At 36.0% G+C, this 19,287-nt stretch overlaps 3 protein-coding genes across 4 annotated transcripts; 1 reads left to right on the top strand and 2 right to left on the bottom strand.

The window, feature by feature from the left end:
• Nucleotides 1-586: 586 nt before the first annotated feature.
• On the bottom strand, nt 587-5,596 carry LOC126751132 (mitochondrial pyruvate carrier 2-like). Its single transcript, XM_050461137.1, has 3 exons — nt 4,223-5,596; nt 1,320-1,360; nt 587-1,085 (listed from the first exon to the last, which is right to left on the bottom strand). Exons 1-3 carry the CDS (start codon nt 4,326-4,328, stop codon nt 855-857), a joined length of 378 nt encoding a protein of 125 aa, XP_050317094.1. The 5' UTR covers nt 4,329-5,596; the 3' UTR covers nt 587-854.
• A 4,193-nt stretch (nt 5,597-9,789) lies between these two features.
• LOC126751122 (importin subunit alpha-3) lies at nt 9,790-14,209 on the bottom strand. Of its 2 annotated transcripts, none has more exons than XM_050461116.1 (6): nt 14,044-14,209; nt 13,495-13,689; nt 11,883-12,263; nt 10,924-11,754; nt 10,669-10,845; nt 9,790-10,602 (listed from the first exon to the last, which is right to left on the bottom strand). In XM_050461116.1, the coding sequence occupies exons 2-6, from the start codon at nt 13,558-13,560 to the stop codon at nt 10,498-10,500; spliced, it is 1,560 nt and encodes a 519-aa protein (XP_050317073.1). In that variant the 5' UTR covers nt 13,561-13,689; nt 14,044-14,209; the 3' UTR covers nt 9,790-10,497. The 2 variants fall into 2 exon arrangements, with proteins under 2 accessions (XP_050317073.1, XP_050317072.1); XM_050461115.1 differs by having other exon boundaries at nt 13,495-13,719.
• A 611-nt stretch (nt 14,210-14,820) lies between these two features.
• Nucleotides 14,821-18,154, top strand: LOC126751112 (protein Son). The gene is made up of 2 exons (XM_050461090.1): nt 14,821-17,254; nt 17,347-18,154. Exons 1-2 carry the CDS (start codon nt 14,858-14,860, stop codon nt 17,989-17,991), a joined length of 3,042 nt encoding a protein of 1,013 aa, XP_050317047.1. The 5' UTR covers nt 14,821-14,857; the 3' UTR covers nt 17,992-18,154.
• The last annotated feature ends 1,133 nt before the right edge of the window (nt 18,155-19,287 follow it).

Consider the following 19,287-nt stretch of genomic DNA (forward strand, 5'->3'; position numbering starts at 1 on the left):
CACAAAAAGAAGTCCGTAGCGGTCAAATCAGGCGATCTTGCTGGCCAGTCCAAATCGCCAAAACGGGAGATTAGGCGCCCGGGAAATGCATCCTTCAGCATAGCGTAGCATTGTTTACGTGTATTTCGCATGTGTTTACTACACAAATATGAAAACAGAACTGACATTAGCGGTCAATTGCAAAATTTATAGCATCTTCTGACTTTTGCGCCACCCGTTGTAACCCTTAATTAATTTCGGTCATACTTTTTTAAATCCCTATGTTTTGGTTTGATGCAACGTTATTGGTATTCTGCTTTGAGTTTTCAGACGTAATTGATCATCTTCAGGTAATTTAAGTCTTTGAATAAAAAAAAAATATCTTGGTGCATATGAAATATTTTTGAGACGTGAAATATATAAAAAATAGTACGTATTAATGAATGGATTGCTGCTATTTACTAAAAAGATGCGAGCACCTAACTGTTAAAATCCTGTTGAACAGTTACTCTGAAAATTTTTTCCTTTTTGTTTTTAAACACTGATATTTAATTGAAATTTATTTTTTACTTTTGTTTATAAAATACAATTTAAAAAATAATTTACTTAAGGAATAGTCGCTATTACTGAAAAGTACATTCTAAGTTTAATTTTTCTCGAAGCCGATTAAGTATAAAACATTGATGACAGCACAACTCACTGAAAATACCTAATCCAAGAACGTAAAACAAGATTTATATAATGCGATGTTTTTTGTTCATCTTGTTTTGAACTTGGCATCTATTTAACGAGCAAAAATTTGGTGATACCAAACTGCTCATTTTCATTCCCACTAGACTTGAACGACAAATATTAATTTTTTTATAAAATACTCTTCACTCCGGTTTATCTTTCAAGCCATACTGATAATTTAAGGCGCGTGCCACTTGATATAGCTGTGTAGTTGCGACAAACATATTTACCATGAATAAGGAATAGTTCTTAGGGATTATGACCAGCGAGTACCGAGACCAAATTATACCAGTTGTGGCTATAACTGCACATTGATTCAATGATAAAGAATGTGCGGGACGATTCATATCTCCAATGCCAGCAATGACGAGCGCCTGGAATGTTTCACACACACATTTGTTATAAAATATACGTACAATAACATATGTGACCTGGTCTACGGAAAGGGGGGGGGGGGGGGGGGCTTAGGTGTCAAAAAATCAATTTTCACTTTTTAGTTGATTCGGATGGAAGATGAGATGCTTTTTCACGTGATAGAATCCAAAAAGTTTTCGCACGTTAGCTTCCTTTTCGTAGACCAGGTCACATATAATCAAATATTGAGTTACCCATTTGCATATCGGTGCCCAGAAGAATACTGTTTTCGGACCTAAAATGTTAGCAAACGAACGTTATTTTAGAACATACAAGCAGGTTTTATTCGAGTTGTTATTGTTGTTGTACTGCTGAGAGGGGAGTGCAAATTAAATATAATCGGAGTCAAGCAAGGGTATGCCCAGGGAACGAGCGGTTTTGACGGGGTCGGATCATATTTAGAAGGGTGTTAGATTAGTTGGTTTCATAGCGCATGAAAAGAGGTGAAAGAATTCTTGTAGTATTCATAACTCGAGTTCTTGTTTAGCAATGGGAGTTGGTGTTGATAGCTCCACCGTGAATGGCGTTTCGTGTTGATTTCATTCGAGATTTGGTCAGTTACGTATTGAATGACGTACTGTAGAAATGTCCTTGGAGGCGGTTCTGGGCTATGCTTCTGGATTTACCAGACGAGAGACTAAGGCTACTGACAATGAAAAAGCGAAAAGCGGCGCAGTGATAGTCATTTACTGACAAACATATTTCAATATCATACAATTGGTGGTTGGGGGAGCTTCGAGATTTGAAAGTTAAGTGTAAAGTAGATTGGAGAAGACTATACTCTACAGATGCGATCTGCGCCTTCCTAGACATTGAGGGTGCCTTTGACAATGCGTCTCACACCAGCGTGATCAAGGCACTTGAGAGAAGGAACGTTACCACTCCAATATGCAGATGGATAGAAGCCCTTCTGCGAACTAGGGTAGCGTAAACAACGGTGGGGGAAAGCAAGATTCGTCTTGGCACCACAAAGGGCTGCCCACAGGGGGGAGTACTATCCCTCTGCTATGGAGCTTGGTAGTAGACGAACTCCTTGTGTTGCTCGCCAGCAATGGAATCCGCTGTCAAGGGGATGACATCGTAATAATGGCGAGAGGCAGATTTGAAAACACTCTCTGTGACATTGTTCAAAGGGGCTTAAACCTGGCGAAAGGATGGTGCAACACGGTAGGGCTAAACATCAACCCAGCAAAAACGACCGTGGTTCCATTCACTAGGCGGAGATCTCTTCCGGGCCTGAGGTCCCGGCTTGGGCCACCAAAGCAGCTCAGTCTTCGGTGATCCAGAGACTGTCAAAGCTGCGAAGACTTGCCTGTGTCTGTGCTTCGGGGGCAATGCGCACATGCCCCACTGTGGCACTGGAAGTCATACTAGAGCTCACACCGCTGCACCAGGTGATAAAACCATGCTGCTAATGTCAGCAGAAGGCTGCGGTAGAGGAAAGTTAATGTCCTCCAGACAGATGGACGCACTAGCGGAAAGCACACCGCTGGTCCTCCTCCCAAAGGACGGCACAACGAAGAAAATAAACTTCAAAAGGAATTTCCAAGTAACTCTCGGCAGCAAAACGGAGTGGAGCGATTCCACGCTGGAAAAACTGCTGGAAGACAGTACCATCCAGTGGTACACCGATGGCTCAAAAACACCGGAAGGTATTGGGGCAGGTATTGCGGACCGCGTACTAAGCTGTCCATACCAATGGGCTGCTTCCCAAGTATCTTCCAGGCTGAAGTTTTTGCCATAGGTCAGTGCGCTGAAGTCAACCTCAGCCGCAACTATCGCAACCAGCGTATAGCTATTCTCAGTGATAGCCAAGCGGCACTAAAGGCGATTTCATCATATGAGATCAAATCGCTTTTAGTCGAGGAATGCATAGAGAGGCTAAACCGCCTGTCCTTGTGCAACCGGGTGCACCTAATTTGGGTGCCAGGGCACAAAGGAATAGAAGGTAACCAGAAGGCCGACGAACTGGCCCGCGCTGCGGCAACGTCCAAGGTGATGGGACCAGAACCATACATAGCGGTAGGATCCCACACATTTAAGGAGGTGCTCCGCACGGAAGAAAGAACGGAGAGAGAACGGCATTGGCAACAGGCATCAGGCATGCGCCACGCCAAACTGCTACTAGGGGGTACAGTCTCTCCAGGTTCAAGGAACTTATTCACCTCCCCCGTGAAAAATTCCGTCTCCTCGTCGCAATTTACACAGGGCACTGCAGGCTCAGGAAGCACTTGTCCAACATGGGCATAGTCTCCTGTACTAACTGCCGGCTCTGCGACCTGGAACAGGAAACACCAGCACACCTAATCCTGGATTGCACAGCAATCTGTGGAAAAAGGCTTAAGGCCCTGGATTCCATTTTTATCAGCAGGGATCACATCACCTCAGTAGCGCCCGGCAAACTCCTAGATCTATTCAGGCTGCTGGGACTCTGGGAAGACATGTGATATCGTAGAGGGCACAATAGACCCTAGGTCGCGGTGCATTACCTCATAACATTTATCTATCTATCTTATCTATACTCTACAGATACCCCTTTTTGATTTTCAGTATTCTTCACAATGAATGACAAATCCCTCACTCGATGTTGCCAGCGCTAGTGCGTCCGATAAATAGCATAGTCTATGCTAACTCTTTTAACACACTATCTGGCCTCAATTATCTCGATTGAGATACCACATGTCTTTATTTTTGTGGGCAATCGCAGCGCTAAACTAACTTTATTGGTTTCAAACATTTGTGTGAACGTAATGGTTGCCGAAGGTCAGTTCCGTAGAATTGAGGAACTGCGGATGCTCCAACTTCTGGGCCGACACCCCAGGCTTAGCAAATGAGCGCCACCTTAAACCCGGTGGACCCTCGGAATCGGATTGGATCTTGTGCCCAATCCACGGGTATGAGTAAGATCTGAACAACGATCATTGTTTAATTCGTGATATCTTGATAATCGTGTTATAATTTAATGCGAACATCATACTTCCACCCTTCGATTGACAAAACGAAGAGTTGAAAATGTTATCAAGAAGTCAAATTCCCCAAATATGTATAGTGGTCCAGTCGAAATAAACAATTTTTTGCCTTAGTCGGGTATGCTCACCTGCTGGATGTTCCCACAGCGGACGCATGGACGTCGGTACAAATTTATCTGCGGTGCCTATCATACCATTGTAGATACGCGAGAGTGGTCCTACTTTTCCGCTCATAGTCGAAACGTTTGGTGGTCAATGCAATTTTTAATTTTTTATATTTAATTTTATTAACAATTTGTTTTGTTTGATTTTGGCTGGCGAAAATTGCTTACATAATTGAATTTTTCGAAATATTTGAAATTAAATGTGATTGAAAGCTTTGGAAATCGGAAATGAATCGAATCGAATCGAATGAGTGTGCAGTGTTTCAGTATAAACTTCGTGCGCCTAAAAGTATGTAAGACATGTGAGTTTTATTTTAAAAAGTGGATACACAAATATAAATTTTCAAATGGTCGTCATTTGGAAATGGAAGTTTCTTCCAGTCCACTGGAATCTACACTTTCAAAAAATCGTTTCGAAAAGTTAGTAGTAGTGAAGAGAGGAGCTAACGGAGCATTTTTTGTAAAATAAATGAAGTGAAATCATCCAGCGGACGTTGAAGCATTTGAAAAACTTAGTTTGCGTTAAAAAACTCAATAAAATTGAAACTTCAAGCTTATAAATGATCAAATTTGCAGTAAAAACTATATTAAAAGACTTATCCTTTTTGTAAGCTAGTGGCAAGCGAATGCATTTTTTTAAATTTCTTGTACTCTGCTCTCGCTGGTTTAAACGAAAACCATTTGAAATTAATTTTATGATATTCCAAGTTTCATTTCAAGAGTTGATAATGTTCTGGTTCGTAGTTTCCCCTTTATTCGCTATCTCCTTCAGTCAGTTTGTACAGTCTGGAACTATTTAACGAAGTTATTGAAATTTATGGAATTTCTAGGAAGTGCGGTGTAATTAAAGAGGTTATTGTAAACAAATTAAAGTTGATGTTTCGAAAAACGGCACTATTCATACATCAAACTACGAACGAGTGAACTGTTGAGTGAAGTGAAGTTGAAGTGGATTTTCCCACAGGTAAGAAAGGTTTCGAAAGCCTTTATGACCTGCTGAAACGCTACTTCTATTCAGGTAACTGTTACACCATTAACACATGCTTATGAAAAAGGTTGAAGGATCTGGAACGTACAGTGTTTGTCAAAATAAACACTAGATCACATTTTAGATATAAAAGTATAAAAAATGTTATTTATGATTGTGTTCCTCTTTCATTTCGTTGGTAAGCTTAAGGAAGGCTAGGCCCGTGTGGAATTTAATAGTAAATACTTTCGCTTACGGAAAAAGTACAAATACTTGTATATCGAGACATCTGCAAAAACTTATTATACCTAAAACAATTATGTAAGGCTAAGATCGAGTACAGTAGAAGGTTAGAAACTAAACGCAAAAAATATTTCACGCACAACTTGGAATAAGGGTATAAAAAATGTGGACTTATGATCCAAGTAATCAGACCCTGTGCTTTTTTAGGAATTCAGCAGCCTATTCTACTGCAAAGTTTAACTAAGAAGAAATGGCAAATGTTCGTTGCCATTCTGGTGCACTAATTTTCACTATGGATCACGAGTACAGGTAGCTTCAATCTTATATTTTGTTTATGCGAAATATATTCTTCTAAGTCATCTTAATTATTACATAGTGGTATATATGTATGTACATAGAAAGTATAGACTGATACCACTCAATTTTGTTACAAAACTACATTATACTAAGCAAAATATTCTCTTTTTATTCTTTTGAAATATCTACCTCTAACGGATATGTACGGTATAAAACCAGAGAGAGGTGTTTATGAGAGATTTAACTCACTTTTTGCAAGAAACTACAGTATATTTAAAAATGTGGGTTAACGGAAGGAGCCAAACCGTATTATATTCAAGAAAACGCGGAAGCAAGAGGATATTTTAGTTTAAATTCGATAATATAATAATAATATTGTTGTTGCCTGAGCTATAAAGACATCCAAATTTTTATCCAGTCAACTCAGCACCTTTCCCCCCTATCATTTTGAAAAATCTTCGGACACTGCAAGTTTTATACAATGACATGAAATGAGAAGACGTAGCAGACTGAATTTGATTGATTTTAACGCTTACTTCTACTATCAAAAACTATCTAAGCCAGACATGTCGTTTCTCCAATATGACCTCCAAATTAGCTTTCAACACAGATGTGTCCATTCAAAACGACGGGATATTCTGAAACAATTTGACGAACCGGCTGACAGGTAAATCATTCTAGAAATTGACCGTGACTGATAATAAAAATTTATTCGATACAAATAGTTAACGAACTAAATTCGAACTATACTTCTTCACACTCAATCCACCCACAGCCACACACGTAAACATATGTACATATAAAACAGTAAAATTGAAAAGAAAATGCATTTTGTTATAATTATACTTCACTTTCTGTTTTCTTTTTAATAAAATTTAATTTAAATAATTACTTTATTTCGTAATTGTCGAATGCAGGTGTTATATTTTTTAAATATACGCTTGCTCCACTAATATTAATATTAATCTTCTTATGCTTTCATATTAATTAATTTGATTTCTTATTATTTTCTGCACTGTACGAGATTAAAAAAAAAATATATATGTATGTATATACCTATTTGTTTCGGTATCTTTTTATGTGAATTAAATTCTATACCGAAAATTCTGACGATTTTACGTAGCTTACTGCCTAATTCTTATCTTTGCTTTGCTTTGATTTGTTTTTTTTTTTTCATTTTTTATTTATATACTTCTTATTAACTTTTCCTTCTCGTACGCATATGCATACAAACATTTGTGTATGCATTTACATAAGCATGTATGCATGTATGCAAATGTGGGTGTAGGCGTTGTCGGTGCCAGTTCTTCTTGCTGCCCTTGCTGTTATTGTTGGTGGTCATTGGATGTATCTGTGTTTGTGTATGTATTGCTGTAATGTAATGTTGGATACCCGCAATAAAAATATCGGCAAAAAGTTAATAATTTAATAAATAATGTTGGCGGGAATTGATTTTGATTTAAGGGATCCACAGACTGCATGTACATAAGTATGTGTCAGTAGTTTTACATACATTTAATATGTACTATGTATATAGTAAAAATTGTAATTATATTTCATTCAATCTGAAGTTGTTTTATCTTTTAATATTTTTGACGTCAAATTGTTTTAAATAAAAACCGTTTTTTTTTAATTTAAGTTTGAATTCAATAGAAAAAGAACATTTACGAATAAACGATTTCGAGCAAGCTAAAATTATATTTATTAAGGCGAAGTAAAAAATAATTGAATTAAAATCGTAAGACGTAACAAAAAAAAATAGTCAGCAATATACATACATATATGTATATGTGTGTGTGTACGTTGAGTGGGTGGAGAAGAGGTCGCTAGTATGGAATATGGCCACAGCCGTTTGGAAAATGTTGTTAGGGGTCAAATTATACATACACATTTGCATGTAATAAGTATATTAAATATAAGGAAATAATTAAACAAAGTGGCTACAAATAATACTTACAATTTGTTACAAATGTATGAAAATTCTCTTTTTTAAATTTAAACAACAAAAAAAACAGGATCTGAAAATAATGGCAGCAGAACGAATGTATGTATGGTTCTTTATGCTCATAATAATAAAAGGGGAGAAACCATTTATTTGTTAAATGGCCACTCATACTCGTTTTATATATTATAAAACAGTAACATTTTCAACAAAATTTTGTAAAATCAAAAAAGAAAAAAAAAAAAACAATTACTTGCAAATAAGCCAGCAAGATGGGTCAGTTAATCGTAGAAACATACTGCAACTGGTTTATTTTTACACTGACAAATGTAAATGTAATGGCATTGAGTTCCTATTAGTATGAACGATACACATACATATGTGACCTGGTCTACGAAAAGGGGGCTAACGTGCGAAAACTAGTTTTCTGGGAAAAGCTGTTAAAAATAATCGTCAGTTTCTCGTTATCTCATTAATTGTTCTCCTTTTTTTGACACCTAAGCCCCCTTTTCGTAGACCAGGTCACGTATATGTATACATACATAAAAAACGTTCGTGCGGCAATCGAAGATTCCTTAATTAGGTAAAATGGACCATGAAAACTCGAAGAATGTCATGAGTGTTGAGTAAAGTTGCAGGATCATGGCCGCAGACGTGAGGAGTTGATGTGCAAACGATGTCAGACGGAAACTCAATAGATCGTTTAACAAAAGAAGTGCAATATTTGCACAGGGGTAAAGTAGATGTTATAAAAATAATAATAACATTATTATAATAAGAAAATTAATGTTATAATAAAACTGTAATGATATTTATGTACATATATATTAACAACAAGAACAATTTCAAAACATTCAAATGGATTTAAAAAATACGGGTAAACTATAAAAATTTCAAAACTTCCCACCAAAAAATTATTAATATTCGAAATCAGGGCATGTATGTACATTACGTACCCCGGATATGCTTAAGTTTTCGAAATTCTTTATGTGAGCAACGAAAAGTAGATATGATTATAAAAATAAAAAAAATATAAATTAAAAAAATAAAAAAGAATAAAATAAAATAAAAAAGAAAAGAAAATAAAATAAAAATTAAATAAAATAAAAATAAAAAGAAAAAAAAATTAAATAAAATAAAAAGAAAAAATAAATAAAATAAAAAAAATAAAAAGAAAAAAAAAGAAAAAAAAAAGAAAAAAAAATAAAAAAAATAATAAATAAAAAATAATATATAAAAAAGGCATTTGCAGCCACGTTTGGACGCACTAACTGACTTGTATTTGTATTGTTTTTTTTACCAAAAACAAGGGCGGAAATATTATGACATGAAAACCGTTCTATAAATCGTCTCAATATCTGCGCCTTTTTTCCTTTTGGAAAAATTGTAATGAAATTTGTTTTTAACTTTAAACAAATTTTATAATTTTTGATTTAGCCGGTTTTAAGTTCCGTTCTAAATTCTACTTGCAAAACGAGTATGCTAGCACCGGATCTGAAAAAGTCATTTCAAAAATTTTAAAGGCTGCTATATATTTATTTTATTTATACTTTCAAATTTCAAAAAGCGTTTCGTCATTAAAAAAAAGCACTGTGCCAATAAAAACCTTTTCAAACACGATACAACAAAATCCCGTACTTAGTTATAATGCGAGTCGTTTAAAATGAAAATAAATCATGTTACGCGTTAAGAGTTAAATAAATTTTAATAAGCAATTTTCATAAAGTAATTAAAATACACAAAAAAAAACTAAAACTATAAAAATAAATCGAGAAACCTATTTAAATATTTTATAATTTCACTTGCTTTACAAGTTAATCCTATGCTTACAACAGAGCACATCAACTCCATCACTTTCACACATTCTGCATAAGGACCCTTCAATGTCTGTTTACAATCTACATTTATCATTTTTGCGTTCTCGAATTTTATAATTATGACAATGCAATTGCTATTTCTCTATTTGATTGGAATACTTTTGAATGCCGATGTTGTTGATGTGACAGTAGACGTTTTGTTTGTTGTTATGTTTCATATCGTTTTTCTCTATAATCCTTAAACTCAAAAAATTCCATGTATATATATGCATATATATGTATGTATATAATTTTGTTTCATATAATATTAATTATAATTATAATCAACTTGGACTTGCGAACTATTTAATGATTGCTGTTGTTGTTGCTTCTGCTAATATTTCATTTCGTACGTGTTTTTGTTGTTTGTCGCACATTTTCACTAATCTTTGCCGCTAAATGTTGTAAACGTTACGTTGTCACGTTGCTGCTCCCCTGCATTTCACTTCAATTTCTATGAAAATGCTCGTTTTGTGAATGTGATGTTAGCTAACAACAACATATCCAATACAATTCTATTGATATTTTGCCGATGTCAGTTCTTGTGTTTCATATTCCTTAATATTTCATTTGCTGCTGGTACTGTTGATTTTCTTCTCTACTAATAATCCTGTGTTGTTGTCTGTGTATTTTAATTATTTTTTATAATTTTTTAATTTTTTTTTGTTTCATTTCCTTCGTTTTTTCATCTTGTATTTTTGTTTTGCAAATTTAACTTTGCTGTCAGTCAGTCAGTTCAACACTTGGCCTTCGCTACCAGTGTTGTCGTTTTCAATATTTGATACGTCAATAGGCTGGCGAATAATGGCTTAACAGTATGTCGTGTTGTTGTTTTATTTGTAATTGGTGGTGGTAGTTGTTTAGGTGCTAGTCGCGGTCGTGTTGGTGGTAGTAGCTTTACTGATAAACTAATGTTATATCCACAGCAGCCGTGCTAATTTGAAAAGTTGAAAGAATTCATTGGTAATTTGCTATCGGCGTTTGGATCAAATTGGAATTGTGTGCCATCGTTGGTGGGTGCGAGGCTGCTCTGTACCGTCTGTTAATTAACAAAGAAAAACACATTTATTATATTTGTCGCCCTTAATAAGCAAAGAGATCTTACCTCGTCGGAGAAGTATTGTTCAATAATTTCGTATGCCAATTTGTAAATCTCGACATTTTCATGATTTTGTAGTTTTTCGATTTTCTCCAAACCATCACATTCTTCAATTAAATTGGCAACTTCTTGTACGTGATTTTCGGCCATTTTGAGCATATTGTTTAGACCATCAAGCACAACCTATAAAAACGAAATAGCATTTTTTAATATACATATCTTATTGCTTAGTTCAAATGTCAAAATAGAAAGTGAGCTTACGTTAAGAACTTGTGTGTCCATGCAGGTGAGCAAATCGCAGAAGGGTGGTATGACACCTTCCTTTATTAATGTGAACACCTGATCGCGATTACCGCTAATAGTTAGATTACTAATTGCCCAGGCAGCCTCCTTTTGTGTCTGGAATTCACCTTTACTCAAATTTTCAATAATTTTCGGCAATAGACCGACATTGATGACCGCTTGCACTTGTGATTGATTACCGGCCGTAATATTGGAAAGGAACCATACAGCCTCCTTGCGGATTTTCTCTTTTTGATGGGACAACAAAGCTGGGAAGTACGACAACGCGTCGTAGTTGAGCACCACTTGTGTTTGTTCATCCGATCCGGTTACAATGTTGCCGACAGCACGAAGGGCCGCCGTTTGCACCTTAACTTCCGCATGTCCCAACAATGGTATCAACTTGGGCACGACACCGCTTTCAATAACCATTTGGATTTGTTCATTGCCACCGTCGGTCAAATAGCTGATAGCCCAAACGGTATCTACCAATATGTTGGTATCCGTGTGATGGATCAGCACATTGAGTGCGGGCAGGATGTCGTTTATGGTGGCGGCTGGTGGTGGTGGATCCTTATTACGGCATAAATTCACAATCACCCATGTGACGTTACGCAAAAATGAAATTGGTATGTCTGGCTTAATAAACGACAGCAAGGGCTGAACAACGCCATGCTTAATGACAAAGTCACGCAATTCCGGTCCATCACCAATGATATTACCCAAAGCCCAAACGGCCTGTTCGCAAACATTGGGTGCGGGCGAAGAGAGCAACTCCAGGAAGAGCGGTACTGCACCAGCAGCGACAACCTTGAAGAATTGATGTATACATTATTGAAAGATATTGTTGGTGATACTCAGTGCATTTTTGAATAATGTAAATTAATAATATTTTAAGTGTGCAAAGCAAATTCTTCAAATTATTAAATACACCTTACCTGATTAGTTTGATCTGATGTACCAGAAGCAATATTGGTCAATGCCCAGGCGGCTTCGAACTGTAACATTGTGTGATCGTGTTGTTTTAGACAATCTACCAAAATCGGCAGAATGTCACTCTTGATGAGGTCGTTGATTGGCGGATTCTTATCCGAGGAGAGAAGTTTACGTGCAGCCTGTACTGCGGCCAACTGTTGCTCAGGTTTTGAAGAATCAGCAGCAGCCTCAGCCAATTTCTTCAGATTGATTGTATTTGGCAGCTGATCATCCTCATCTGTATTCGAATCCATATTGGGGACATTGCGACGTTTCAGGATCGTCTCTTCGCGTTTATTTTTGCGTAGCTCCACTGTTACTTCATTTCGGCGACGTCGCATTTCCTATTAATATATCAAAAGATAAATAGTAAGTAACTTCAGAATTAGCTATTTTCTAGGTAGAAAAATAAAAATTGGTAGTGCAGTTAAAACGTTTCAGTCCAAATATTACAATCATACCTGATCTTTTTTATCATTAAGTAAAAAAGAAAACAATATCTCTTCTACCTAAAATAAATTCACTTGTACAACAAACTATTTGAATCTTAATTGACATTAGACCAAGTAAATATAGTTTAATGTTATTATGAAGAAAATCAAAGCTTTAATAAAAATTTGTTCTCTATATCTTTGATTGAGTTCCGATATTTTCTGAAGAGAATATTACTTTAAAAGGATGAATCAATCATAGAAGCTAGGAGTATGTAAATAGTGCGAATGTTTAGTTCAAGAAACAATGAAATCACAAAAGTGATCCACAAAATGAATCTAGCAACAAATGCGTCATAATTAAGGAAACAATAATAAATAGAAAATAGCAGAACAAATAATATGGGAGAAGACCCAATACCTACATGTATTTTATACACGTGATATACACAAGTGAGCGAATAACAGCACAGTCGGATGAATATTTGTATATTGGGAGAAAAATACTAAAGAGCGCAGCGTGTACTTTATACACCTTCACACTTGTATGAAGTAATGACAGATCGCAAGTTGACTATACATATAAACAATGTGTTAAATTAAAGTTAATTTTTTAATATATTTGTATCAAATATCTAGACATGCAATTCGACACACGTTATTCAAATGACAAAATTTAGAAAACAAAGGGTGTTACATTTCTTTCATGCGGACACAAGTAGTATCCCCACCAATACTAGCTGACGTGCGGTTCACAAGAAGAGAACTGTAGAGATTGTGAAAATCAATAATTGCACTGCGCCAGAGCACGGCACGACGAAATTTAAGCAAATGGAAATGGCGAGTGGCGGGCGAATGGCCAACAACACGACACACGGCGCACTCAGCAACAGTGATGATGGTAACGGAGGCAGTGGGTGCAAGGCGACATGTAGCGTACTTTAAGCCCCGTTGCAGTGATACACTATACATGTGCCTGCCCCGCATTTCTGTCACTGCCCATGTGCTAATCACAATACTCAAAAAATAATTGCGTCTCATAACTTCACACTTAATGAATATTTTAAAAATGCTTGCACATGTCTCTCAAGTAACTTTAAATTTTTTTTAATTATTTGTAGATACGATGGAATTAGTTACTTACATCTTGATCCTTGCCCTTATTTTTGAAATTCTGCAGGCGGTTCACATTCGGTTCCAGCGATGTCATTTTTTTATATTATTTTTTTTCCTCTGTTAAATAGCTTCTCACTTTCCTTTCTTTCTTAGATTACAACGATATCTATCGCTGTTGTACGTCTTAGTGATTCAGCTTTTCTTTACTTTGTCTTATATCTCTCTGTACAAATTTAGTAATGAAGTAATTTTTCTGAAATAAATTTTCAGTACCACATTAAGCAAAAGAAAATGTAGACAGCAATCGTCAGACGTTCAGCGAGTAGCGATAAACGAATTGCAGACATACGACGAGTTTTTGGCAAAAATCACAAAGGTTTATACACAAATATGCAGAAACACCAGCACGTTGAGATGAATTCGTGTGATTCGGAAACACGAGTTGGAGCCGACGTGATGATGACGAACCAACGATTTCAATGACGAAGGGCGAAGACAAAGGAAAACCACCGAGAAATAAGCAAGATACGAAAATTAGCACAAAAATGTGGAACTTTCTTACACTATAACCTCTTACTTTTTCAGTGATTTGCAATCGAAATACTTTGCTCGTTTATTTTCAGATCACTTTTATGCGATTTTTCAAATTTTTACTTTTTTCTAAAATAGTTAAAATATATAAAATGTCACGACCGTCCTCGAAGAGGTTTAAAAAATCTTTTCATAACTCGATGTAAAGGAACGAAAAATTAAAACACCAACGAGTGATCAACTAGCAACGAATAGCATATCCGGTGTGTTGCCTCTTTTATTACCTACTTTGTACTGTGATGCCATATTTACAAAATTATTCAACACACCCTTCACTAAACTTATTTCAATTTCTTTTTATTCCGAAATCGAAACTTTTTTCTATACAAAGTATATAAAATGTAAACATGATATATTCATTCATGGAATATTTGCATATCTCAGATATTATTAGTGTACAAGAAACAGTAACATATAACAGTAAGGTAAGTGAGGTTAAAAGAAATAGAGAAATGTCATGTACACATTTCGGTAGTGATGTGGAATAATTTGTTTTTTAAGATGTCAATCAATTTTTTAGGATAAAGTGTGCCGTATGAAATCATCATTATAATCGTTATTCAAACAAATGCAGTAGGTGTTGCAAAAATTTAGAAGAGTTTCAAATGAGTACCCTTATGTAATATAGACTACTGGCAACTCTGTAACATTCTTGACATTTCATTATAGTAAAGGTGTTTTAGAGTTTATGTTCTGCGAAAAAATTGGAATTACCAATATAATTAATTTTACAATTAAAATGTGTAAGAATTCAAATGTAAAAATAAGTGTATAAGTAGTATATTATTTAGTGCATAAATATGTCTGAAGAACAGATTGTGCCAGATAAGCCTACAGACATCCAATTGACTGTGCCCCAAATTAAAGTTAAGCAAGAAAAATTCGATCCGGAGGTGGAAGCGAAAATTAATGCAATCTCCATAGCTAATGTTGTAATAAAGCGTGAATTTGAAAAAGAAAACAATAGTTTGAAATCAAATAATGAAGAAGATAAATTCAACAAAATTGATGCTGATGATAATGTAGATGGTGATGAGAGTGGTGATGATGGTGACAGTAGCGTAGACGATAGTGATTCTGGTAATAACAACATAATTGATAGACACGATGCTAATAGAAAAGAAACTAGTGTAGATGAAGATAAAAAATCCATTACACCGGTAAAATCATCCAATGAAATACTCGCTGAGCTCTTCCAAGTGTTCAATGCAGCGCCTCCTGAGGAATTGTTGGATGATAAAAGTCTACTTAAGAAGAGTCATAAGCATAAAAAACACAAAAGAGAAAAGAAGAAAAAAATTAAGCGTGAAAAAGATGTTTTGACAGGAAAAGGGAGTTGTAGTGACAGTGCTGAGTCCAACCTTCCAGATCATGATAAAGAAAAAAAATATAAACACAAACATAAGAAGAAAAAGAAACATAAACACAAAGATTCAAAGGATGAGGTACGGGAAAAATTTAATGATAAAGGTAAGAAGGATAAAGGAAAGTCTAAAGAAAGTCAAAAAAGCAAAGAGAAGTTTATTGATGCAGCAAAGGATATTTCAAAGCCATCTTCACCGAAGCACTCTAGAACTGAGCCAAAACATGTACATCAACAGGATAGTCGATCACATAAAAGACAATCCGATACACTTGGTACTGGTGCAACAAATGCCAAAAAAGCTCGTACAGAAAATGACCGCAGTCATTCGAGAGATAAAGGTGATGAAAAAGGTGAAAAATACAGGGAGAGAGATCGAGATAAAGACAAAAGTAGGGTACAAATACTTGAGAAAGATAGAGAAAAGAATAAAATAAAAGACCGGAAACATAACAGTTTTTATAATGGTTTTGCGGAGTATGAGTCCAACTCTAAAACAGTTTATATCAAGAAAGAACCAAACGAATCAACTATCAAGCAAGACACACATGACGGCCACATTTCGGAAATATCTCTCTCTGACGAAGAGGAGGATTATCTTAAAGATCGTCATGTCAGCGAAGACCCGAAGAATCGTCGATTTGGACATGATTACGCCAATGAACGACCCTCAAATAATTTCTACGCGGGAATAAAAAGAAGTCGGAGCCGAGATCGAGATAGAAATCGAAATCGTGATCGTGAACGAGAGCGCGATAGAAACTACCGTGGAGACGGACGAAGCCATAGCAAGCGGCGAAGCCGCAGCCGTGGTCGTTCGCGCTCCCGTTCACGTGATTTAGGTATCGACAAGAAGAGACTACTCGAAATAGCACGTAAAAACGCCATCAGCATGTTCAAACGCGGAAACTTGCCCGGCTGTGACAGTATGTCACAGGAAGTCAAGGACAAAGTGTTGTTAAAAATGCGATACGGTGGAAAGACTGTGCAGGATCTTACAGATTTTTGTAAGAAAATTTCGAACGGTGAAAATCTGTCAGATCTCAGCTCCGACGAAGATTCCGACGTTGATAAGAGTGGTAACACGAAAGCATTTCACCATCCCTTCCAGCTAAAAGAACGCGAACCGATAGTAATGCACATACGCAATGCTACTACTTTGCCATTGCGGCCCACTTCAAACGACGCTGTAAAAGCCATAACGATGCAATTCCCAGTTTCGTCTGGCCAACAGCATCGCATGACTGAAACATGGGTTCCCGTGGTACAGAAAGATAATTTACCACCTTTGCCGACTTTGCCTGCAGTTACACAATCAACCACCATATTTAAAACAGGCGTCGTTAAGAACGTATTTGAAAAAGCCATCCCTGAAGAACAACAGGAACCCGCCTTCAAATCAGTGCAACAACCATCTGTAAATAGTAATGGAGAAAGTAATTGTGCGGTGCCAAATACAGTTGATAATTGTGCGACTCTAGCAACAATCCCAAATATGCCAACAAAAATACAAATACCAACGCAGGTGCCTCTTGCTAAACCCATCGCAGATGCATCAATCGGTGTAAAACCATTCTATTCAGTGGCGCCTCCATCTGCGACTGCTGGGGTTTCTGCATCTATCTCCAGCTGTCCTCCAATACAGCCAACTGCGTTGCCGCCGGTTTCTTTACAACCTCCACCTATTCAACAGAAATTTGTTCCAGATGTGCCAGTTCCATCTAGTTCAGATATACCTGTCGGTGCTGCAAAAGTGTTTCCCGAACTTTCGGGACCACAACTAGACGTGTCCAGTATTATATCTAAACGCTTACAAGCAATGAGACGATTACAGGTAAAATTCGCATATATGAATAAGTGATGTGTTTTCAAAAATTTGCTTATATTTGTGCTAAATAATATAAACTAAAATATCTACTTTGCCAGGAAAATCCTATGGACCCTGAAGCTATTAAAATGATGTACAACTCACAAAAGGACATGTCTTCATGGGCGTCATCGAAACATTTACCAGGCCAATTCACTGGTAGTACCGGCGCCAATATACTTTCAATGCGCGAATTGAATTCGGGGCCACAAGCGTGGGCGCGACGGGATCAGTTAATAACATCGCGTCCAGTGAGTGGAGGTATGGGCATGCAGCTACTACAAAAAATGGGTTGGAAACCTGGTGAGGGACTGGGGCGTGACAAATCTGGGTCCTTGCAACCATTACTTCTTGACGTGAAGTTAGACAAACATGGACTAGTCGCACGCGACGACAATAACGGCTACAAACAAAAACCGTGTAAAAAACAACGAGCGCAAAATAATATACAACAACCGCAACAAGAGTTATTAGAAAAACACCCAGTTTGTCTGCTAAACGAGTTGACATCCAAACGCAAGTGGACGCCACCATTGTATACGCTTGTTAACGAGGCCGGACCTTCGCATAGCAGAATGTTTTTATTCTCAGTATCAATAAATGGGCACACATATACACCGACTCAGGGTTCAAATACGAAAAAGGAAGCAAAATTGATTTCAGCACGCCATTGTCTACAACAAATGGGAATCTTACCAATGTAGTTTATCAACTTGCTCTAAGCATTGAATCTTTGAAAATGTAATTTCTATTACAGACTTTACTTAATATCAATTCCATTACTATAAATGTAAAATTCTGTAAAAAGTGAACACAAATAACTTTAAACTAGAAATTAATAAATTGAAAATATGTAAATAAATTTATTTATTTTATAAATTCTTTAAATACCTTAAAGCCTTCCCCCAATACAGGGTAGCGAATTATGTTTAAAATAATTGATTTAACTTTCTTTTTATTTTGTAATCCAGAAAATTTTCATTACATGCATATAATTAAGAACTAAAGAAGAAATTATTTTAGAATAAACATTTTTTCGCGCTCGGTAAAAACAAAAATATTTTTTTTTTGTTATTTCTAATCCCAAACGTCATGGATTATTTCTCTTAATTTGAAATTTGATTTTAAATTTAATTGAATTTTTTATGTAATAAATTTTGGTTTAAAAATTAAGTTTATATGCTCGAATAAAATTCGCAATCCCGCCTAAACATAAGACTAGTTTTCAAGAAGAAGAAGAAGCCGAGTTGACATTTCTTGGTTGGATTACGAGATGAATCGACTGTCTTCGGGGCAACTACAAGTACTGTTAACTAAAGCAATTCTTATTATCATTAAAGCCTTGTTTCTTGATTTAGGTTAAATTTTAGATTTCGGGTTTGATCCCTGTTAGCGACTAATTATATATTCCAAAGGTTTTACTATTTTCAACATGAGGTCTTATATCGTTTCTTTTATAAAAATCACAGATAATTGCATTTTGTTTGTAGTTAAAAATAAATTTGTATTAACAAATAACTTGAATGGAATTTTGTGTGGTATGTTAGTTTTAATACACAATTTCTTTGCATTTTCTTGAAACTGACAGTAAAAAAGGGAGGTTTCAACATTTATTTTTTATTTATATTTGATAACTTATTAGCGTTATAATAGTCTTAAGTCAATTTGGATTTTGTTCATATTGTTCGAAAACAATCACGAATATCGTTTGATTTTTTGGCTAAAGTGAAGTTCAAAAGTTCCTCCCATGATATTTCCATCCTTTTGCCGCCACGCAATGTGTTTGTAAACAAGCGGCCTCATTCTACAAAATGAGCACTGCTACCTTCCAGATGTGTGCAAGGAGGACGATTTCGCTGTGACATTTGAGCGCTTCAAATGTTTGTTTAGTTAATCGGCAGTTTTGTTTTGCTCCCATATGCGTTATTATTGTTTTTGTTGTTTTGTTTTTTTGCGAAGAAACACAAAAGAGAGACAGTAAAAAGCAATAACAAATGCGG

Source organism: Bactrocera neohumeralis, chromosome 2 (assembly GCF_024586455.1).
Source record: "Bactrocera neohumeralis isolate Rockhampton chromosome 2, APGP_CSIRO_Bneo_wtdbg2-racon-allhic-juicebox.fasta_v2, whole genome shotgun sequence".
Classification (NCBI taxonomy): Eukaryota; Metazoa; Arthropoda; class Insecta; order Diptera; family Tephritidae; genus Bactrocera; species Bactrocera neohumeralis.